A 23,772-nucleotide genomic window follows, 5' to 3' on the forward strand; every position below is an offset into this window, starting at 1 on the left:
TCTGTGGACAATTCGTAAAGAGCTTTATTTCTCCTCTGAACCCTAATCCTAGCTCTTCAAACATGTTATTGGACTATTGAGCAAACCTGGGCAGACCCCTTAGTTTTTTGGGGACCTCCATAAGATAATAATTTAAAAAAAGTGCTTTGGTTACTTTTAGTTAATCTGCATCTGAATTGAAAAGGAAATGGGGGAGGGGTGAGTTAAGGGTATGGTGCAGTCTGGGCTCTCTGGGCTTGTGGCTGTGCTTAGGGTGAGTACTTCCTTGCAGGGCTCTCTGACATTCTGTACTGCTCCTTCTCCTCCACAGCTCCCCTTCCGCTTAAAGACGGTGACTATGCCTCCTGAGCTTCTGCATATGAATCTGTTTCCTGTTGCTTTTGGCTGAGATTGCCTTGCTCCTTGTAGGACTCACTCTTGGGTGGGATCCATAAAACCCTATCATGGTCATCTCCTTTGTAAATTCTACTTAGATAGCCCTTCATCTTTCTGGGAATGGTGGGGCACAGATAGCAACTAGAATTGGGGTCATCTGTCAAAACAGAGACAGAAGGATTCCTATTTTAACGTCTGGTCATAAATACATAAACAAACAAAAATTCCAATGTGGGTAATGCCACACTGGGCAGATTGTGAGGGGATGTACAGAGTGGTGGGCTGTGGAGGGTAGAAAACTGGTGAGACATGGTGCAAACAAATATATGCTTTGTAGTCAGATGATGTGGCTTGGAATGTGGCTCTAACATTTATTTACTGAAATAAAAAATTGTGGCACAATATACATAACATAGAACTTACCATTTTAACCATTGTTAAGTGCACAGGTGAGTGGTGTTAAGTACGGTCACATTGCTGTGCAATCGCTACCATCCCAAACTGCAGAGCTTCCCGTCATCCCGAATGAAACTTTGTACCCATTAAACAATAATTCACCTTTCCGAAGCCTGTGGCAAGCTATTTTCTGTCTCTATAAATTTGGCTACTCTAGGTACCTCATATAAGTGGAATCATACAGTATTTGTCCTTTTGTGACTTCTGACATTTATTGTATCTGTACGCTAAGGCTAAATAATATTCACCTTTGAGGACATTTGATGTGACAAGATCACTCAGCATATTACTTGGTACAACGTGTGCCTTCAACCGATGTTTGTTTCATTTGATCTGATTTATTCAGGAAGGGCGAAAGGACTGTGACCTAGAGAATAGGCAAGATTGTGCGCCTGCGCTCTGCGCCCTCTGGAGGGCAGACAGGGCCTGTGGCTGACCTGAGTAGAGCTCTCGCGAGACTGTCAGATGTGCTGCGAGAGACGTGAAAGGGAGATTGCGCTATCGCGAGAACTCTGCCTTTCGGCCCTCAGCTTGTGTCAGGCGGTGTCTCTGCACCGAAGGTCCCCTCGGATCGTTCGGAGTTGCGTTTGTAGTTGGTAAGAACCGGAGTGGCGGGAAGGGCGGGCGCGCCTTCTCCTGAGGGGCCGGCCTCTTCCTCGACACGCTGGCCCGGGCCTGCCTGCTTCTCCCCGGCCTGCGACACGCCGGCCCGGCGCCCTCTCCCTTGCCCTCCTGCCCCTCCCCCCTGCCCTCCCTGCCCGCCAGGCCCCCTCCTCCTGCCCTCCCTGCCCGCCAGGCCCCCTACCCCCTGCTCTCCCTGCCAGGCAGACCCCCTACCCCCTGCTCTCCCTGCCCGCCAGGCCCCCTACCCCCTGCCCGCTAGGCCCCTTCTCCCCTGCCTTCCGGCCCCGTCCTCCTACCCTCCCTGCTCTCCCGGCCCCCACCCCCTTGCTCTCCCTGCCCCCTCCCCCCTGCCCTCCCTGCCCGCCAGGCCCCCTCCTCCTGCCCTCCCGGCCCCCTCCTCCTGCCCGCCAGGCCCCCTACCCCCTGCCTTCCAGGCCCCCTACCCCCTGCTCTCCCTGCCCGCCAGGCCCCCTCCCCCCTGCCGTCCCTGCCCCCTCCCCCTTGCCCTCCCTGCCCTCCCGGCCCCCTCCTCCTGCCCTCCCGGCCCCCTCCCCCCTGCCCTCCCTGCTCGCCAGGCTCTCTCCTCCTGCCCTCCCGGCCCCCCTCTCCTGCCCTCCTTACCCACCTGGCTCCCTCCTCCCTGCTCTCCCTGCCCGCAAGGCCCCCTCCTCGCTGCCCGCCTGGCCCCCGCCCCCGCCCCCGCCCCCGCCCCCGCCCCCGCCCTCGCCCTCGCCCTCGCGTTGACTACGAGGTGTATTTTGCTCGCTCTCATCGTTGTCTCTTGGGGGAGGAGAGGCCCATTTTCCAGAGAGTGCCCAGGATACACGAATTCCTAGCCTGTTGGGTGAAGACTGTATTTTTCTGCCCTTTGTGTGGCAACACAGCGTTACTTAGGGCCTCGTATAATTCTCCCAGCAGTCCCGAGCGGGTATCTCTATTATCTCCTTACAGATAAGGAGAGCGAGGCTTGCTCATTCATTGATTCATTCCACAGTAGTCATTTATTCAGTGCCTATATGTTCAAGGTGTTGAGAATATAGGAATGAAAAAATAGACACAGTCCTAATTTTCATGGAACTACATTCTTGTGACAGGGACAACAATAGTAAGTAGCCCCCTTGCCGTGTGACGTAATGGGTAATGTGGTCTAGAGGGGCAGAAGTCAGAGTGCAAGGCTGTGTCTGACGGCAGAGCGTTTTCCGCCTCCCATCTTAGGCTGTTTCCTGGTCCCTGTGAGGCTCACCGCAGCATGGCTGCACCGCCCACTTGGTAATTTGGAAATACGGTCGGGTGAGGATGGGCAGATAATCATAGTTGGCTCATTTCAGCATCGCGATCCTAGTGTGACATTTCTGAATTTTAAAGAACACCGACCCTTTGAGGAAGACTTGACCAGATGCTTCCATGGAGGTGGGGGCAGGGTGCATGTACCTTGTGGCTTAGGCAAGTAACTTGGTTTGCACTTCCCAAGGCTTGTTAGCTTGCAGATTTGTTAAGATAATTAAGTGAGATAATGTTTGTAAAGTCTAGCACGGTAACATTTCTTATATTTTATTTCTCCTTCCCCCTCTTCTGTGGAACTTTTGTTCTTTGGGTCCCTATGGAAAAATCCTAGCAGTCTAAAGTTTTATTATATTTTGTGTCTAAATAAACCTTTTCAATTACATTGTTAATTTTGGACAAACAGGTATTTCAAAAGTGGAGACTCATGGGGAGCGGTGTAAGGAAAGGAAGATGTGATTTTCAAGCTGGGAGGAGATAGCTTATTTTAGGACTCCCCACCCCTGTTTTACAAAATCAGCTTAGCTGTGCCATAATCTCAGGAACCTGTGTCCGGGCTTCATAAAATGGCACAGGATATTTTGACACATATCCTTCCCACCATCTGAGAGCCTATTGACTAGTGTTTTATAATAATTTTCCTCAGAGAGTAAGTGTAAGGAAGACATTCAGAGCCACTTATTGCTGCTGATGGACTTTTAAATCTGTCTCTTGTTTCATAGAATTAGTATTTTCTGCTTCATTTTACACAAATTCTCCTCTTGATGGCAAGTTCACTATTATGTCCTCACGGCCTATCACTGTATATGTCAGCTTAGGCCAGTCAGTAAATATTTGTTGAATGAATACATACAATCTTAACTAAATTTAACAATTTGGTTCAGTGAAGGAGTGAATAACTGACAAAATAGGTTAAAACTTTTTGCTTGTTTGGTCATAGATAAGAAGTTGAGTCTTTTAATACTTAAATTTATTTACAGATTTCATGAGAACATAATCTTGGGTATATACAGTATTGAGTTTTATTTTGGCATAGGGAGGAAGGAAAATATTTTATCACTTGTTTACTTATGTGGGGAAAACCACAAGATGTTTACCATATAAAATCAGGAATAAAATAGTATTATTACTATGATGATAGATAAATAACATGTTTTCTTATCCTTGACTATATTATGGTAAGAAGTTTCAAGTTGAAGTTAGGGCACAGCCCCAGTTCTGAAAGCCTACCAAAACTTCTGTGATGTCAGCTGACATGTTTGGCACTGCAAAATCTGAGAAAAAGATCTGGAGTTGGCTGTAAATACAGTAATGTTTCCCCTTTAACTGACAAACCTGCTGGTGCTTGTGGATCTGTGTAGCTGAGCTTGGACGGGTCTGGCTTCAGAAAAGACACTTTATCTCAGTGTTTGTCCTAGAATCCTGGTTTCAGTGGCAATACCCTTGTCTGTTTTATCTTGTTTGAAAGCAAACTAAAAGTAATAGAAACATTTCCACTTCTGAAAAACCTTCCTGAACTAATGAAAGTTTTAGTGGACGACCAAGTTGATTATCTATACTTAAAGCAGAACTATACCATACTTATTGTAGGTGGTCTGAATTTAAGCATTTGTTTATCATTTATTCATCTATCTACTTGGCAAACACGTATTAAACCTCTGTTGAGTTTAGGGCCACAGCATTTCACAACTCCAGGGACACTATTCTCTTTCTGTCAAATCAATAGTGCACATAGAATGTGAGGGAGTTGGTAATGCCAAGGTACTGATACCAGGCTGTCTGTTCAGCATTAGGGTATACAAAGCCAAGTAAGACATTGTCCCTTCTCTTGGAGAGCTCTCAGGCTAAGGAGGCAGACATTATCCAATGTAACAATAAAGGTAACATGTGTTACAGGTATCATGCTGTAAATCTGTACAGAGGAAGCATCAGCTAACTCTGTTGGCCAAAGCAATTGAGGAATTAGAGTGCTTGGTCAGGAAAGATTTAGTAGTGGCTATGACTTGAGCTTAGTCAGAAAAATGGACAGGAAGCAACTGAGATTGCTGGCAGAGAGAATAGGAGAGCCAAGCTGGACAAGGTGAACTAGCCTGGACTGTGCAAGGAACAAGCTGTCTGCCAGATCATGGTGTGGGTGCTGCTCTGGGGAGACTGCAGGAGAGTCAGGCTGAAGCCAGAAAATAGAGAATTATATTGCCTTTATAAGAAACTAGAGGCCCGGTGCACGAAATTCGTGCACGGGGGTGTGTGTCCCTCAGCCCAGCCTGCACCCTCTCCAATCTGGGACCCCTTGAAGGATGTCCAACTGCCCGTTTAGGCCTGATCCCATTGGTATCAGGCCTAAACGGGCAGTCAGCCCTCCCTCTCACAATACAGGACTGCTGGCTCCCAACTGCTCGCCTGCCTGCCTTCCTGATTGCCCCTAACCGCTTCTGCCTGCCAGCCTGATCACCCCCTAACTACTCCCCTGCCAGCCTGATTGATGCCTAACTGCTCCCCTGCCAGCCTGATTTCCCCTAACTGCCCTCCCCTGTAGGCTTGATCGCCCCCAACTGCCCTCCCTTGCAGGCCTGGTCCCTCCCAACTGCCCTCCCCTGCTGGCCATCTTGTGGTGGCAATCTTTGTGTCCACATGGGGGCAGGATCTCTGACCACATTAGGGCAGCCATCTTGTGTGTTGGAGTGATGGTCAATATGCATATTACTCTTTTATTAGATAGGATAGAGGCCTGGTGCACGGGTGGGTGCCAGTGGTTTGCCCTGAAGGGTGTCCCGGATCAGGGTGGGGGTTCCCTTGGGGCTTGGGGGGGCCTGGGCAAGGGGCCCGTGGTGGTTTACAGGCCGGCCATGCCCCCTGGCAACCCAAGCGGAGGCCCTGGTATCTGGGGTTTATTTATCTTCTACAATTGAAACTTTGTAGCCTGGAGCGGAGCCAAGCCTTCTGCTTGCTCTGTGGCGGCAGCCATTTCTATTGGGATTTATGTATCTTCTGTAATTGAAACTTTGTAGCCTTAAGCGAGGCCTGGGCCGGCCATGGTGTGCGGAAAGCTTGGCTTCCTCCATCGCCGGGGGCAACCCTAGCCTCCTGCTCTTTCCAGCTCCGTGGCTGCCGCCATTTCTATTTGGATTTATTTATCTTCTATCATTGAAACTTTGTAGCCTTGAGTGGAGGCCTAGGCCAGCTAGGGCAGGCGGAAAGCTTGGCTTCCTCCATTGCCGGGGAAACCCAAGCCTCCCTCCTGCTCTCTGTGGCCATAGCCATCTTGGTTGGCTTTATTTGCATATTTGCTCCTGATTGGTTTGTGGGCGTGGCTTGTGGGTGTAGCGGAGTGATGGTTAATTTGCATATTACTCTTTTATTAGATAGGATTTGTACTTTATCCCATAAGCAAGTGTGAAGCCATTGGAGAATTTTAATGTACAAGAGGCCCGGTGCACGAAATTCATGCACAGGTGGGGTCCCTAGGCCTGGCTGGCGATCAGGGCCGATCAGGTTTCTCACCTCCATACCTCCTCCTTCCCTTGCCGCCAGTGTCCGCCGCCACCCACCCCCGGTTCCCCATCCCAGCCTGGGGGGGAGAGACCGGGAGGTTAGCTGGCAGGCCCCATCAGCGATCCCGGCCTGCAGGCTGGAGGCAGCTCTTGCATTGAGCGTCTGCCCCCTGGTGGTCAGTGCGCATCATAGCGACTGGTCGTTCCAGTCATTCTGTCTTAAGGGTCACTTAGGCTTTTATATATATAGATCCTCTCTTTAGATGAGCTGATCTGCTAGGAAATGAGACAGCATAAAAATCTTGAAGCAGAAGAGAACTGAACTGCTTTATGAATTTTTCCTTTATAGAGTCCAAACATTTTATAAAGATCCAAGGGCAAATAATGCATTTTAAGGGAATGAGGAGGTGCTTGCAAGTTGGTCTAATTGCAGAATTCTAATAGATTTCTATGATTTTCTCCAGTCCTTTTATGTTTATGTAATATTTCAAAAAATCACATTGTTGTAGTAACAGTAAAGCTGGCATAAGCTGGCAGAATAGACACTGACTTAGTAATTGTTAACTCCGTGGGATTTCAAATGAGGGAGAGCTGGAGCATTTAGTGAAGCTTTGGTCAGGATCTTTTAGAAAGGGCATAGTGACCACTGGTTATGTAGGTGATCGTCAACATTGGGACCATTTCATAGGGCACATACAAGAGAGATGAAAGTTCTTGGCATCAGTGTTATATATATATATATATATATATCAGTGTTTTATACACACACACACACACACACACACACACACACACTAGAGGCCTGGTGCATGAAATTCGTGCACTGGGGAGGTTGACCCTCAGCCTAGCCTGCAACCTCTCCAATCTTGGACCCCTCGGGGGATGTCCGACTGCAGGTCGGACCTAAACCTGTGGGTGGGATCGGGCCTAAACCTGCAGTCGGACATCCCTCTCACAATCCGGGACTGTTGGCTCCTAACTGCTCGCCTGCCTGCCTGATTGCCCCCTAACTGCTCCCTTGCCGGCCTGATTAACACCTAACTGCTCCTCTGCCAGCCTGATTGCCCCCAACTACCCTCCCTGCTGGCTTGATCACCCCCAAGGCTTTTATTAGCATAAATATGACCCTTCACAGAAAATTTTACTAAACCTGCTTTACAATAAGGGCTTGACGATTGAATCATTGGGACCAGACACCAAGATTTCCTTTCTTTGAATGGTGGAGGGAATAATTATCTTGTCTTTAAGTTGCCCTGAAAATAAAATGAGATAATGACTTAGAAAAGTATAAAAGCAACTGTCTTTTTCATGTACTGAAAAGACAATAAAGTGGTAAAATGAAAAACAGTATTTTTATTCTCCCCCTTCCTTCCTTTACAGCCTTTATTTAAACTTTGAAATTTATAAAAATTTCACTCCAATTTTCATTTCTTTACATTCAATATTATTTTGTATTGGTTTCAGGTTTTATATTAGTTACAGAATAGTGGTTAGACAATCATATACTTTACAAAGTGTTCCCCGATATTTCCAGTACCCACTTGGCTTCATACCATCATTACAACACTATTGACTATAATCCCTATTTAAGTGACAATGGGTTTACAGGTTCCTTCCAGTCTTTCTTTTGTGTTGTTCGCCTTTCTTTCTTTCTTTTTTTTTTTTAAATATATTTTATTGATATTTTACAGAGAGGAAGGGAGAGGGATAGAGAGTTAGAAACATTGATGAGAGAGAAACATCGATCAGCTGCCTCCTGCACACTTCCTACTGGGGATGTGCCTGCAACCAAGGTACGTGCCCTTGACCGGAATCGAACCTGGGACCTTTCAGTCCGCTGGCTGATGCTCTATCCACTGAGCCAAACCGGTTTCGGCCGCCTTTCTTTTTCGTTCTCACTTCTTCCCTCATTTTCCTTATATAGTATCTCAATTGGACATCAAAGCTCAGTGAAGGCACTGGGACACGCTGGTTAGCACTGGGAGCTTCTCTGAATCACGTCAATCAGTCCGATACCCTGCAGTGCGGCACCCCTCCACTGAGGTGGCACTGCCCCTCAACCCCCGCCTCAGGGCTGTGGGTCCTTGCCCCTCTGCTCCGGTGTCCTTCCATGCCCCTTGATCCCTGGCCGGGCCCACCCGCGTCTTGGGGCCACTGCAGAACCTCTCTCTCTGCAGGTGAGGCAGATCCCTGACCTCCGGTCCCCTGCCCCAGCCCAAGCCCTCTCTGGTGCACCCTGCCTCGCTAGGTTTTTGCCTATGGCATTGGTGACAGCACACTCCTAGCAAGCCTGGTACCCAGAGGGGCACAGGGTCAATTCTTTGCCCAGAATGTTAGAGGTTGCAGTAGCATTTGCAGATGTCGCCCAGAGCCTGCTGGCAAAGGCAGCGCCTGTGTGGGGTGTCCTCATAGAGGGATGGTGAGGCGCTGCTTGGCGCCCCTTGAACACCTGGCTCCTGGCCAGCTGCTTTGCCAAAGCTGTGGCACTTGCCCTGGAGCCGCCCCTCAGGCAGCCCTGCAATCGGGCCTCGTGCCTCTTCTTCCACATTTGGCCTTCATCCATCCCTCTCTCCTGCAGTGCTTGGGCTCCAGGCCCAAAAGAAAAGAACCAAGACCAGAAGGACAAAGCCCAATGGAAGTGAGTCATGAACACCCACATCCCATTTTCTGGATTTTCCCGGGGTGGCGATTCTCCCGGAGCCCCACGGGAGTGGCTAGGCAGGCCAGCCTCGCCTCCCTGGGGCAGTGATGTTCCTGGGGCCACATGGGAGTGGCAAAGCAGGCCCAGCCGCTCCTCCCTGGGGCGGTGATGTTCCCAGGGTCCTGCAGGTGTGGCTAGGCAGGCCACTGCCCCTCCCAGGGCCTGCGATGGACCCGGACCCCGCGGGTGGTGTTTGGCGCTGCCCACCCCGCCTCCCAGGGCCCCGATGGACTGGCACCTTGCCAGCGGTGTCTGGCAATGCCCGCCAGGCCTCCCCCGGCCCCTGATGGACCTGGACCCCCAGGGGCGGGCCATGGCGCTGCCCGCCCTGCCTGTGTATGCCAATTTACCCGCCATCTTTGATGGGTTAATTTGCATACTCTCTCTGATTGGCTGGTGGGCATGGCTTGGCATAGCAGAGTGATGGTTAATTTGCATGTTTCACTTTTATTAGGGTAGATATATGTATATATATGTATATATAAAATATATATTTTTTAGTTAAGAGGTTTTATTCTAATAACTGTAATTACAGGGCTTGTCGAAATGAAAAATAAAAACAAGTATACAAAACAGTTGATTTCTTAGTGTGTATTGAAAGCAGTCAGAGGTTCCACGACACCAGATAAACCAGTCCTGAGATTTTCCCCAAGATAAATTTTAACAGCTCTAGTTTCTTCAGTGTTTATCAAAATACAAAAGAAAAAAGTAGAGGTTGTTGTTTTTTATGTCAATCTGACGCTTGCAGGCTGAGGGAGTGAAAGCACATGTGGACGGGGGCTCTGAGGAGCTAGGCTCTAAGATGACTGGTCACCTGTCTGCGTTCCTACTGGTGAGACCCAGACAACCTGGAGCAAGTGAGTGTGTGTAGGGACCATGCGGGGGTCTCTTCCAGCCAGAGTGGTCCTACCAAAGCACCTACGCTGACCCACACTGACCGAAGGGAAGGCGGGGTCCCTCCAAGAGGTCTGAGTGGTGGCCGCAGCCCCCAGCCAACCCCCATGGGCAATGGTGTAAGCACAGGTACAAGCACAAATGCTATGGGATGCAGATGATCCAGCAAGACAAAGCCAATCAGGGACCGTAAGTGACCATGCAGAATGTATTGTGGCTGGTTCTGCCCATTGCACGCTCCAGATGGGAGACAGACCACAGGCAGATGGACTCAAGCTGTTACTGGAGAACCTACCCCAGGCACATTTCTCCCTTCTCTGTGTTAAAATGTCTCCTTACCTTGTATTTATATTATAAAAAATGCACTGAATTTGGATTAAAAACCAACCACCAAAATGGATCTCAACACAGATTAAAAGTCCAGAGGAGGAGCGTTGAGGTGATCTCACAGAAACTCCTAGAGGTCCCTTCTCACTACTAAACAGTGGGTTGATTATTATTTCTTTTAACAATAAAAAAAGCTGAGTAATATTGCATAGGAGTACCAGAAACTGCCTCATTGGAAGAGAGGAGTTCGGCTCACTCTGGTTCCGGAGCTGATTGGACAGCGAGTCCAGTCCCTCATAGAGCCTGTCCCCACTGGTGGCACAGGTAGCCTGAATGTACCAGTTCCTGTGGCACAGAGTGGAGGCCCAGCTTTTCCATGATCTCAGCTGCGTTCATGGCATTGGGGAGTCCTGCTTGTTAGCGAACACAAGCAGGACAGCATCCCTGAGCTCATCCTCTGCCAGCATCCTCATAAGCTCCTATCGAGCCTCGTTCACATGCTCTCGGTCATTGCTATCAACCACAAAGATGAGCCCTTGTGTGCTCTGGAAGTAGTGGCGCCACAGAGGCCGGGTCTTGTCCTGGCAACCCACGTCCCACACAGTGAAGCCGATGTTCTTATACTCCACATTCTCCATGTTGAAACCTATGGTGCGGATGCTGGTCATGATCTCACCCAGCTTCAGTTTGTACAAGATGGTGGCCTTTCCTGCAGCGTCTAGGCCAGGGGTGGGCAAACTTTTTGACTCGAGGGCCACAATGGGTTCTTAAACTGGACCGGAGGGCCGGAACAAAAGCATGGATGGAGTGTTTGTGTGAACTAATATAAATTCAAAGTAAAGGAGCGGAGGGGAGAGCAAGAGAACCCTCCACTCTTTCGGCTCCGTGGGCCGGATAGAACAGCCGAATGGGCCGGATCCGGCCCGCGGGCCGTAGTTTGCCCACGGCTGGTCTAGGCCCACCATGTGAATGTGCATTTCTTTTTTGCCAAAAAAGCCCTTGAAGAGTTTCACAAAGGCACTCCCCATGCTGTAGACTGGAGGGAGAGACACTGGCCAGAGAAACCCTCAGCAGCCGTGGTGCTGCTGCTGCTCTGAGCCAGGTGTTGGTTTCATTCCCACCGGCATCAGTTATATCTTAACTAGAGGCCAGTGCACCAGTCAGATCCCTCAGCCTGGCCTGTGGGATCTGCCGAAACCAGCTCTCTGACACCCCCCGCAGGGTCTCGGATTGCGAGAAGGTGCAGGCCAGGCCAACCACACCGGTGCGCGATTGGGGCTAGGGAGGGACATGGGAGAGGTTGGCCAGCCGGGGAGGGACTGCAGGAGGGCTCCAGGGCGTGTCCGGCCCATGTTGCTCAGTCCTGATCAGCCAGACCCCAGCAGCAAGCTAACCTACTGGCCAGAGCTTCTGTCCCCTGGTGGTCAGTGCACATCATAGCGAGCAGTTGAGCAGACTTAGCATATCATTAGCATATTATGCTTTGATTGGTTGAACAGACAACTGGACACAGCATATTAGGCTTTTATTATATAGGACTAGAGGCCCAGTGCATGAAATTCGTGCATGGGGGTGGGGGGTATCCTTAGCCTGGCCTGCACCCTCTCCATTCCAGGACCCCTTGGGGGATGTCTGAAGGCTGGTTTAGGCCCAAATCGGCCTTTGGACATCTCACAATCTGGGACCACTGGCCCCTAACCACTCTGCTTGCCTGCCTGGTTGCCCCTAACTGCCCTCCCCTGCTGTCCTGGTCACCCCTAACTGCCCTCCCCTGCCGACCTGGTTACCCCTAACTGCCCTCCCCAGCCGGCCTGGTCGCCCCTAACTGCCTCTTCCTTGGCCCCCTGCCACCATGGCTTTGTCCAGAAGGACGTTGGGAAGGATGTCCAGTCTAATTAGCATATTACCCTTTTATTAGTATAGATAGACTGAAAAATTACTCCTTTCTAGCCATTAACTGAAAGTACAAAGGACCATAAAATTTTAACTTTTCATCATTCAGTGGTATGTCTAGGTTTTTTTTCTTGTATCTTAACAAAATGTTATCCAGTGGAAGTTCTTTGAATTAAGGAATTGTTTTCTCATTATTTTTGGTACTGAATGCCTGAAATGGGATCCAAGAAACTGTGTGCATCTCAGATAAAGCAGGTTCCTCCACAAATTCTGTTCATCTGAAATCTGAGGGATGCTTAATTGAGGATGATGGCCTTTAGTGTACCCCTTTTGTTAAAATCTTCACTGGAGGATGTTTTTATTGACTTTTAGAAAGAGAGGAAGTGGGAGAGGTAGGAAGGGAGGGAAAGAGAAAGAGACATGCCTGATGAGGGATCTGAGGCATATTGGTTGTGACTTGCCTAAGGTTATACAGCATCTAAGTGGAGCCAGGTTTTGTACCAAAATAGCTCCATTTTTGTACCGACTGTGTATTTGTATAGTACTCTCAATTTCACTTCTGTAGTTCCAGCACCTAGAATAGTGCTTGGCATCTGGAAGGTGCTCAGTCAACTTTTGTTCAGTGAAAAGCATCCATGAGTGTTAAAGCAGCACTGGACTGAGGCCTGTGGGAGTGTGAGTGTGTGCAGTGGTGGGAAGGGAGGAATTACAGGTACAAGTGTGTCAGAGATGTGAGGAGATGTCTGAGAGCCTGAAACAAGCTGGGGGCTGAACCCCCAGCTGGGCTTGTAACCGGACCATTAGTGGGTCCACACAGCTTGTCACTACTTGAGCCAATTAAGCAGAGACAGGGTTGAATCATATATGAGTGTTTATTCCAATACTGCCGCCAATATGAGAGCAGCAGGTCATCCACAAAAGTCTACTCTGGCCCCCCATAAGCCGCTGCTAATATAGGTAGGACAAAGATTGCATGGAGAAGTTGGCAGTGTGGGCTGGGGTGGGACTCCATTGTTTGGGCTACAAGGTTGTTAGTCTTTCTATGATAATAGTTCTTGAATAAGACTGGACCACATTCCAAGGTTGACTCCCAGGTCCCAGAGACACACAACTCCTAGCCAGGTTAGAATGTCCTTTCTTTAACCAACACAAGGCAATCGTGGTTAACAGAGCATTATTAATATTTTCCTTAACCATAGCTAGGCTCCAAATAATTCTATTTTTGACCCTAACTGACTGTTTTAATCTCAGAGAGGATCTTAAGCTATTGATCAGGAACATTCTAATAATAACTCGGCAAGCCTCTGACTTACCCCAAAGTTTGTTATTTCTCTGTAGTGATTAGCAGCAAAATCCTTAAATCATAGATGTCTTGACAATTTGGCCCATGGAGGATTGGGTGGATTTGTTGTGGGCGGTGGAATGGCACCAGGTGTTGGACCTGGCTAGGCAAGAATTCAGAGCCATGACTCAAACTATAAGAGAATATTTATTTTGAAAAGAGGTAAAAGAAGTAATTTGTAGAAGAAATGGGTTTAGGAAACAAGTTATAGAGGGGCCTTTGGAGTTTGGGAGTGAGGAAGGTAATGGTAAGGTGCCTGGGGGAAGGGAAAGAGCCAGCTGCTCCTGGGAGGGAGAGGCACTGGGTCTTCCTTTCTAAGGGTTTTAAGGGTTGAGATTTTAGGGGAGGTCCCATCTCTGGGTAAGATCTTAACAGGTGTGTCCTTTCAGGCTCTAGGTCTCCACTGATTGATTGGTGGGTGCCAGGGCAGGGGGTCATTATCTAATGCAGCTGGTCATGAGCTCAGCCTTGTCTGGATTTGGTGCTTCTTTGGGCCTGGAGTTGATGTACAACTGAGGCCTAGAAGTTATCTCTAGGGAGGAAAGGCCAGTGGTCCTAACTGCATGACCAGTGATATGCTAGGGGAGGAAAGGTCACCCTGGGGCCAAGGTCCCACCCTACCATTGTCCTTTGCTAGGCACCCAGGGCTTTCTACCTAACCCACCCTCCTTGTTCTGCTGATCTGTTAACTCACTTTCCACAGACACAGACACGCTGGAGAGGCTGGAGAGGAGCCCCAGGCGTCGGGGCTCTTGGAACTGGCTTTGCCCCAGCAGTGGCCAGGGATGGAGATGCCTAGCCCAGGCATTGCTGCAGCCACGCCATAACCTCGCTGGAGGCTAGGGGGAGGGGGGAGGCCTTTGGGGTGGGCGGAGCTTCCGGCCCCCACACTTTTTGCACGCTCCTATCAGTCAGCGGGGCGTGGTGTAATCCATGGGCGGAGACCTTCCTCACCCAGGTCCTGGATAAAGCAGCCTTCGGTGCTCCAGGCAGCTCCTGGCAGCTCGTGGGGCCCCTGGTCTTCAGGTACGTTTGGTGACTCAGGATCGCAGCAGGACGCCTGTGGCCGACTGGCCTCCGGCCTGGGGGACTTGTACCCGGGCTGCGCATGCGTGCTGAGCGGTGACAGAGCCTGCTTGGAACCGAAGGCTTCCTAGGGAGACTGGCTCTCAAGAAAGTATTGGGGAACCTGGAGAGTCGCTTGAATAATTGTTGCTTTTGAACTAGATAAGCCTTCTTGGCATTGGGTGGTAAAAACCAATTTTGTGGTCAGTTTTCAGTTACTGTTCCCGAAAGTTTATTAGCTGGGGTTGATTGCTCATAATTGTATAAAGGTAGACAAATCTGAGTTCAGTAACCTCGGAAGTATTAACCTTAAAATATGCTCTTGTGAATTTGTTTTTGTTTAAGGCATTAACTTTTATTTGCGTGCTTTTAAGAAGTTACTGGGAATCAGATCCCGAATTTCAGAAACAACTTGTCTTAATAAAGAAAAGTGGACTGGGGCCGGCCAGCTTGGCTCAGTGCTTGGAGGTCATGGTTGGATTCCTGGTCAGGGCACATGCCGGGGTTGTGGGCTCAGTCCCCAGTAGGGGCCATGCAAGAGGCAGCCAATCACTGATTCTCTCTCATCATTGATGTTTCTATCTCTTTCCCTCTCCCTTCCTCTCTGAAATCAGTAAAAAAAAAAAAAAAAAAAAAAAAAAAATATATATATATATATATATATATATATATATATTTAAAAGTGGGTTGGGGCTAAAAAAAAATACAGAATCAATTTCCAAAAAATAAAAAAATAAATATTAAAAAGAAAACTGGTTTGGGGCTAAAATAAGATAATATAACTCTTGAGTTAATGAATGTGATATAAAACACAACCTTTAACTTTATTTTTTTTCACTGAAGGAACGTGTGAAATAAAGAAATGTCTCAAGGTAAGAATTGAATGTGGAATATTACTGTTTTATAGTTTTTTTCCCTGAAAATTTGTATCTATGGTCAAATACATGGTGGGCAAAAGTAGGTTTACAGTTGTAATACAAATAAGTAATACAATAATTAATAGATAATAGTACAAGAATAAACTTTTGGGTACTCACAACTGAAAAACCTACTTTTGCCCACCCTTGTTTATATATAGCTTCATCAAAGGTAATCAGATTGGCAGTTAGTTTTTTGAATTTAGTAGTCCATAGAACAATAGGTATCTTGTGGATTATGTTTTAAGGGGTTGGGCTTCTAGCAATGATTCAGATGCCAGGAAAATAAAAAGTGGACATCTTTTTGAGAAGAGGAATAGGTGGGAAAACAAACAGCTGGAAGCTGCAGTTGGAAATGATCCCTTCCACGCCTTCATTCAGACAGACAAATGGCACTCTGAGTGGTTGTGGTACAGATATGGAATCAGAACCCAGGGCTCTTGCTGCTGTCCTTCACACTTGGCACTGGTGTTTGACAGTGTTTTGATTATTCTGATATGCAAAGGTACTGTTTATTTTGTTAGCATTATTTAAGGAAGAAGGTTCTGAAAATTGTCATAATTTATTGAGGGCTGTGAAAATGGACTGAGAATCTTAATGGAAGTATTCCAATAGTAATCCAGATGTTATTATTTGAATGGTAATTGGAATGTGTTTGTGGAATGTTAATCTTAAATTCTAGTGTTGGTAAATAAAAATAACTTTTGGGTGATAATACACTAAAGGAAGAACAAGCTGGTCAGAGAGAGAATCTAGGACTAGACCTTAAGAAACCATATTTCCCCTTCATGGCTGTGGCCCTTCCAATAGCTCATTTAAACTACCTGGGCCTTTGTGGCTTCATCTATAAAATGACAGTAGTGTACTAAAGAGATGGCATCCCTTTGTAGCCTGTTATTTTCTCCATTTTTCCAACTTCAAATTGTGGTTTGTGTCAGTTACACGTGGGTCATAACTGGAAATTTTATGGTTAAACCATAAGATAATGACTCAGCTTCATTTGTGGTTAGTTGCTCAATTTTGGTTCCCTGATCTTCGGACTTGATAAGTAGATTTGTGCAAAGCATTGTGCAAATAGGGCATATATAGTTCGTGGAAATCCTCTCTTGTTTGTAGGGTATGTGTGTTTCTCCCTCTTTTCCCTCACCCAAAACTTAGGACAAGATCCTAGAGGCAGGGACGTTTTAGAAAGCACTTAAACTTTTAACTCTGTCTCGAAAAAATACCTGTTTAAGGCAATCCTCTTTGGAAGGTGGTGGTAGGGCTGTAGTTTGGATTATAGAGGTGAATATGAAAAGACATTTTAGTAGTCTTTCATTGATTTGAATTTTAGAATTAGAAATGATTTGGTCCAGTCTTTTTATAGGTTAGAAAACAGGCAAAAGTGTGCATACTTAGTTTAGACTATTTCGTTAATAAATGGCTAAATGATTATAAGTCAGGTCCTCCTCACTTCAAAGCCTGTTCTGGCGTTCAGTGCTGCTTTCTATAGTCCAAAGGTGGAGGTTCCTAAGGTTCCCACAGATCAGGTAAACATAATAGCAATACATACAGTATTAAAAAGTACAGTATGGCCCTAACCGGTTTGGCTCAGTGGATAGAGCTTTGGCCTGCAGACTCAAGGGTCCCAGGTTCGATTCTGGTCAAGAGCATGTACCTTGGTTGCGGGCACATACCCAGTGGGGAGTGTGCAGGAGGCAGCTGATCGATGTTTCTCTCTCATCGATGTTTCTAACTCTCTATCCCTCCCTTCCTCTCTGTAAAAAATCAATAAAATATATTAAAAAAAAAAAGTACAGTATGCAGGGGCTGGGTTAAGTGTTTATAGGCAGGTAAAATGTCTCACTTTAACTTTACCGCATCCCTTTGTAGCCTGTTACTTTCTCCATTTTTTTTCCAGGAGATATTGAGGCCAGAGAAATTAAGTAGCTTCATGGGTTTCAAGCTTGCAAATGAAGCTGGAAGTCTGGTTTGTCCGACCCCAGAGTAATCTATTAACCTTTACCCTTGCTTCACTGGCACTACAAATGGTGAATTGTTGAAAACGGTTATATGAACTAGTTACCTTGAACAAGTCTCTTTGGATGTGGCATTTCATAAAACTAAATGAGGCTTCACCTCATTGTGATATGAGTTCATCTGTGTAGAGGGCTTCTTCCTCCCTGCAGTGCAAAGGGCAAGCATTGCACAGCTCCCATCCTGTGATCTGGGCTGTGGAAGCTACTGCCTATAGGGAGGAGTGGCAGGGCCAAGGGCAGCAAAGGCACAGCACCCTGGGACTGGCCATAAAGAAATGAAACAGGTGCCCTGGCCAGTGTGGCTCAGTAGGATGAGCATCGTCCCCTGCACCAAAAAGTTGGTTTGATTCCCAGTCAGAGCACATGCTGCCTGGGTTGTAGGCTCATCCTCAGTGTGTGTGTATGTGTGTGTGTGTATGTGTGTAGGGGAGGAGGGAGTGCAGGAGGCAGACGATTGATGTTTTTCTCCCTTCTCTAAAATCAATAAAAGCATATTAAAAAAAAAGAAACAGATTTTCTTAGTAGCTGACAAATGGGCTCTAAAGACCTTGTTCTAACAAGATGACTGTTTTTTTAAAAAATATTTTTCTTGATTTCAGAGAGGAAGAGAGAGGGAGAGAGAAACATCAATGATGATAGAGAATCATTGATCATCCCCTCCCCCCAAGCCCCGCAAGCCCCTCATGGGGATCAAGCCTGAAATCCCGGCATGTGTCCCAACCAGGATCTGAACCATGACCTCCTCACTCATGGGTCGACCCTCAACCACCCGGCCAGGCCTAAGAAAATGACTGTTTTAAAGAACAGCACTCATTTTAATTTGAAAACTTGATAAGTATGTGGGGAAAAATCAGTTTTATAACTTTTAAATCTCACCCTACCTTCTATTCATAAGTGATAAAAAGAAAAATCCAACTTGTGTACTTTTGCCATATTCTACTCTTTTTAGGCAGTTGTATAGTATTTGTGATTCAATGAGAAGACTTTAGGGATCTAGTAATACATACAGTCAGCACTCTATGCATTTGAATTGGTCTCCCATATGATCTAGAACTTCGGGGTTTTTGACATTATGAAACAACATTTTTTTTTTTTTTTTTTTTATTGATATTTCACAGAGAGGAAGGGAGAGGGATAGAGAGCCAGAAACATCGATGAGAGAGAAACATCGATCAGCTGCCTCCTGCACACCCCCTACTGGGGATGTGCCCGCAACCAAGGTACATGCCCTTGACCGGAATCGAACCTGGGACCCTTCAGTCTGCAGGCCGACGCTCTATCCACTGAGCCAAACCGGTTTCGGCTGAAACAACATTTTAATTTAATTTTATTGATTAAATTTTACACTGTGCCAGGCATTGTGGCATTTCACATAAATGTTGAGGACCTAAGAGTGGGAAATTTGGTTAATACATTTGAAAGATGGCTAAACATGCCTTGCATATAACTCAAGTACAAAGTGAAGCAACTTGTGGTGATGCAGATCTGAGGCAACATTTCACTTTTGTTTTGCAGGCTTTTTCTTTTTTTGTTTTAAATTTATCTTTATTGTTATAAGTAATATAGTTGTATCCTTTTTCCCCCCACTCACCCCTTTTAGCCTGCCCCCACTCCAGGCCTTCACCACCCTATTGTCTGTGTCATGGGTTGGTTATGCATATAAGTTCTTTGGTTAATTGCTTCCCACCCACACCCACCTTCCCTCTGATAGTCATCAGTCTGTCCCATATTTCTATATTTCTGGATCTGTTTTGTTTATCAGTTTATTTTCTTTGGATTGCACATATGTGTGAGATCATGTGATACATTCTCTCACTGGGCTTATGGCAGGCTTTTCAAAGTCCCTACAATATGTGCCAAGTGTACGCTAGTGTCTACACTTAAAACAGGGCAACTTACAGTATGAAAAAAGAAGGTGGCAAAGTAGGTACAGCTTGGTGTTTCAAAGGTTCGAAAAAATTTCAAGGATTCCTGTCAAATCCTGGGGAAACAGATTGAGGCAACAAAATAACAGGTGACGCTGGAAACGTTTCCTGTACCTTTCAGTTTCTTATAGGAAGTCTGTAGTTCCTGAATGTGAATCTTTTGCTGAATGGTCAAAAGGAAGCCTGTTGGGCTTCTTCCTCTCACTGTTTTATTTCAGAGGGTGGGGATCACACTACTTTTGTCCCTTTCCTCTAGCCACTTGGCCCTAAAGCTAGGCCTGAAGACGCAGTTTAAGCTCGAGTTCCCTTTGTTTCAGGTGAGCAGTCAGCCATGTCAAGGACTGCATTGAGTAGGCTGCTATTCTGTTGGAAGCTGGCTTCTCAAAGGTCATTGCCTTCAGGACTGTTGGGAAGTTCTTTCATATATTGCCTTAAATGTCTCCTATTAATACTCCGCCCCCCACTTTGGGTTATTTTGAGTAAGTGTAATTCTTCTCTTTGACATGTCTCCAAATATTTGAGAAGAGACTTCTCTTATCAAGGTTAAACAGCTTCCCTTCCGGAGAAATTTTTCATGGTTTTGAGGTCTCTTTCCCTTTTCTAAATGCTTCTTTCTAAAGTGTTTTATTCTGAAAAATTTAAAATATAGTCTAGTAAACATGGAACAAATGTTCCTGTGACAAACACTATACTTTTGACAAAATCAGTCAAATGGTATGTAGATTATTTCCCCCTCAGACCCAGCACACTGCTATCTCATATAGGGCTCACTTTCAGTTAAAAATCTTCATCCTTTTAAAAATTTATACTCCCCCCCACCTAAAAAATTGTACTCTTTCCTGATTCAAGTTCAATTGAGGAAAACAGGTACATACCTCTAAAAACTTTACAGACTGGTTTTAGTCCATTATCCTTTGAGTACTGTGTTAAAAAATTATGATTTAATTTAATTGTGTTTCTATTTAGCACATATTCACTTTGTCCACAAAGATAGCATACAACCTTGCCACAGGTCCTACTATTGTCCAGTTATGTTGTGTCTACAACAAGCATGTCAAACTCAAAGGCTAACATGGGCCATATAAATAAGGTATAAGTTTATGTGGCTGCAAAAAAACAAAAGCTTCCATTTTCATAGAAATGGAAGCTTTTGTTTTTTTTCGATAAGAGACATGCTGAATACAAAGGGCTTAAAATAAATGAGTAATCCTATCTAATAAAAGAGTAATATGCAAATTAACATCACTCAGCTACACCCACAAGCCACGCCCACAAGCCACTCAGGAGCAAATATGCAAATAAACCCAACCAAGATGGCTACCGCCACAGAGAGCAGGAGGGAGGCTTGGGTTTCCCCGGGCTATAAAGGAAGCCAAGCTTCCCGCCTGCCCTTGCCGGCCTAGGCCTCCACCCAAGGCTACAAAGTTTCAATTATAAAAGATACATAAATCCCCCTAAAAATGGCTGCTGCCTTGGAGCAAGTAGAAGGCTTGGCTCTGCTCCAGGCTACAAAGTTTCAATTGTAGAAGATAAATAAATCCCAGATACCAGGGCCTCTGCTTGGGTCGCCAGGGCGGGTGGCCGGCCTGCAAACCACCACAGGCCCCTCGTCCAGGCCGCCCCACGCCCAAGGGAACCCACACCCTGATCCGGGACACCCTTCAGGGCAAACCAGCTGGCCCCCACCCATGCACCAGGCCTCTATCCTATCTAATAAAAGAGTAATATGCAAATTGACCATCACTCCAACACACAAGGTGGCTGCCCCAATGTGGTCAAAGATCCTGCCCCCATGTGGACACAAGATGGCCAGCAGGGGAGGGCAGTTGGGAGGGACCAGGTCTCCAAGGGAGGGCAGTTGTGGACGATCAGGCCAGCAGGGGAGGGCAGTTAGGGGTGACCAAGCTGGCAGAGGAGGGAAGTTGGGGCGTCCAGGCCTGCAGGGAAAGGCAGTTAGGGGTGACCCGGCTGGCAGAGGAGGGAAGTTGGGGGCGACCAGGCCTGCAGGGAAAGGCAGTTGGGAGGGATCCAGGCCTGCAGGGGAGAGCAGTTAAGGGACCAGGGCTGCAGGGGAGGGCAGTTGGGGGTGACCAGACCTGCAGGGGAGCGTAGTTGGGGGGGACCCCGGCCTGCAGGGGAGAGCAGTTGGGGGAGACCAGGCCTGCAGGGGAGGGCAGTTAGGGGTGACCAGGCTGGCAGGGGAGCAGTTAGGCATCAATCAGGCAGTTAGGGGAGTGGTTAGGGGGTGATCAGGCTGGCAGGCAGGTGAGCAGTTGGGAGCCAGCAGTCTGGATTGGGCTTAAACGGGCAGTCAGACATCCCTTGAGGGGTCCCAGATTGGAGAGGGTGCAGGCTGGGCTGAGGGACACCCCTCCCCCATGCACGAATTTCGTGCACCAGGCCTCTAGTCATTAACATAAAATAATAGAACATTTTAATAAAAATGAATATTTTTTCTTTAACATTAACTTACCAGACACTGAATAACTGCAAAAATAAATAAGCATAACGCAAATAAACCTATTTTTCTTGTTCTCTGAAAGCGAAATATTTCCTGTTGCGCACACCAAATAAGTGAGTCCAAGACTAATGACATGGCAGTCGGCTGCTAAAATATTTGCTGCTAGTATTAGTGGAGAGAAATGGTGTACCTGTGCATAAGGCGAGTAAGGGAAATGAATACAACATGATTACAGTAATCATTCATTAGCGCATGTTGTAGTTGGTTATTAATAATTATGTATGCCCTAACTGGTTTGACTCGGTGGATAGAGCATCGGCCTGCAGACTCAAGGGTCCCAGGTTTGATTCCGATCAAGGGCATGTACCTTGGTTGTGGGCACATCCCCAGTAGGGGGTGTGCAGGAGGCAGCTGATTGATGTTTCTTTCTCATTGATGTTTCTAACTCTCTATCCCTCTCTGTAAAAAATCAATAAAATATATTAAAAAATAATTATGTATAACAGGATATTGTAAAAATTAAGTTAGGAAATTTTTATTAAAACGTTTCTTACATTCTGTTATATTGTCTGGGCCATAAAAATATTCGTTGTGGGCCGCGAGTTTGACATGCTTGGTCTACAACATTACATTGGACAGTTTAGTAAAACTATCCAAGAAGGAAGTAACTTAGGGATTAGTGAACCCATGCTGGGCTACAGTGATCACTGCTTTCTTTTCTAAGTGTTTAAAAACCATCTGTGGCTCTAGCCAGTTTGGCTCAGTGGATAGAGTGTTGGTCTGTGGACTGAAGGGTCCCTGGTTCAATTCTGGGCATGCATGTATCTCGATTGCAGGCTCCTCCCTGGCCCAGGCCCTGGTCGGGGCTCGTGCAGGAGGCAACCAGCTGATATTTCTCTCTGTCTTTCCCTCTCTCTTCCACTCTGTCTAATAATCAATGGAAAAATATCCTTGGGTAAAGATTCAAAACAAAACAAAACAAACAAAAACACATCTGTGATTCTACCTCTATCTAGGATAGAAACCCATGGCTCTGTCAAGCTCTGCTTCATTGCATTTCGGACTCTCTTCTCTCCCAGTTTGATATATCATTGGTTATGTGCTGTTCTTTCCACATCTATTTCTTATCTCTTGTAAACCTAAGCTTATTAGAGAATGCTCTGTAGTTTGCTACACTAATCTCTGTAAAAACCTCCCTTACATCAAAATCCTATGAAATTATTTTTTTTTAGATTTACATTCTTTAGAGCTTCCTAGCTATGAAGCCATCTCTAAGTTGTCCCTAATTTTAAAAAGATATATATATATAAAGAAAAGAGAGAATAAATTAAAATTCTGTCCTCAAACAATTTAGGTACTTGCCAGATCTATACAATGTTCTAAACTGTTTATAAGCTTTTTTTTTTTTTTGCAGCTTTTTTTTCAAAGTACTGTAATTATGGATCTTTGTAGACCTTTTAGTCTTCACCTCTAAATCTGCAAAATGAGAACACATGACTTAAACTGTCTGACTTCATGTGTGTTATAAATAGAAACTTACACTCTAATATTCTTGGAACTTTTTGGAGGCTGTATGCCTTATTGATTCAGAAAAATTGGTGTATTTTTTTCAGAAATATCTGTTCACATGTAAAGTGTCACTAAAGTAGATGCATAGAATTTTGTGGCAGGAACACAATAGTGGTGGGCATGGAGAGGAGGGAGTATTAAGAGTTTGCTGTGGCCCTAGTCACAGTGGATAGAGCATCAGCCCGTGAACTGAAGGATCCCAGGTTCAGTTCTGGTCAAGGGCACATGCTGGGATTGGGGGCTCCATCCCCAGTAGGGGTTGTGCAGGAAGCAGCCTATCAATGATTCTCTCCCATCATTGATGTTTCTATCTCTCCCTCCTGTTCTGAAATCAATTAAAAATATATGTATGTATATGTATATGTATATGTATATGTATATGTATATGTATATGTATATGTATATAAAGAGTTTGCTATGTGCCAGGTCCTGT

At 46.4% G+C, this 23,772-nt stretch overlaps 1 protein-coding gene and 1 pseudogene across 9 annotated transcripts in view; one reads left to right on the forward strand and one right to left on the reverse strand.

The window, feature by feature from the left end:
* Positions 1-335: 335 nt before the first annotated feature.
* Positions 336-11,177, reverse strand: LOC308233518 (ADP-ribosylation factor 1-like; annotated as a pseudogene). Its single transcript has 3 exons — positions 11,112-11,177; positions 10,406-10,877; positions 336-532 (listed from the first exon to the last, which is right to left on the reverse strand). The product of its transcript is annotated as an ADP-ribosylation factor 1-like (transcript).
* Positions 1,286-23,772, forward strand: part of NCOA4 (nuclear receptor coactivator 4) — a 34,445-nt gene continuing 11,958 nt past the window's right edge. For 2 of the 8 annotated variants that reach the window (XM_080687386.1, XM_080687390.1), the window contains exons 1-2: positions 8,806-8,865; positions 15,293-15,321. In XM_080687386.1, coding sequence (XP_080543512.1) covers positions 15,312-15,321 — 10 coding nt within the window. In that variant the 5' untranslated portion in view covers positions 8,806-8,865; positions 15,293-15,311. Of the gene's footprint in view, positions 1,428-8,805; positions 8,866-14,347; positions 14,411-15,292; positions 15,322-23,772 lie in introns of those variants that run through there. The other 6 variants (XM_080687385.1, XM_080687388.1, XM_080687389.1 and 3 more) reach the window with 6 other exon arrangements.

The sequence above is a fragment of the Plecotus auritus genome, assembly GCF_963455305.1.
Source record: "Plecotus auritus genome assembly, chromosome: 9".
Taxonomy (NCBI): Eukaryota; Metazoa; Chordata; class Mammalia; order Chiroptera; family Vespertilionidae; genus Plecotus; species Plecotus auritus.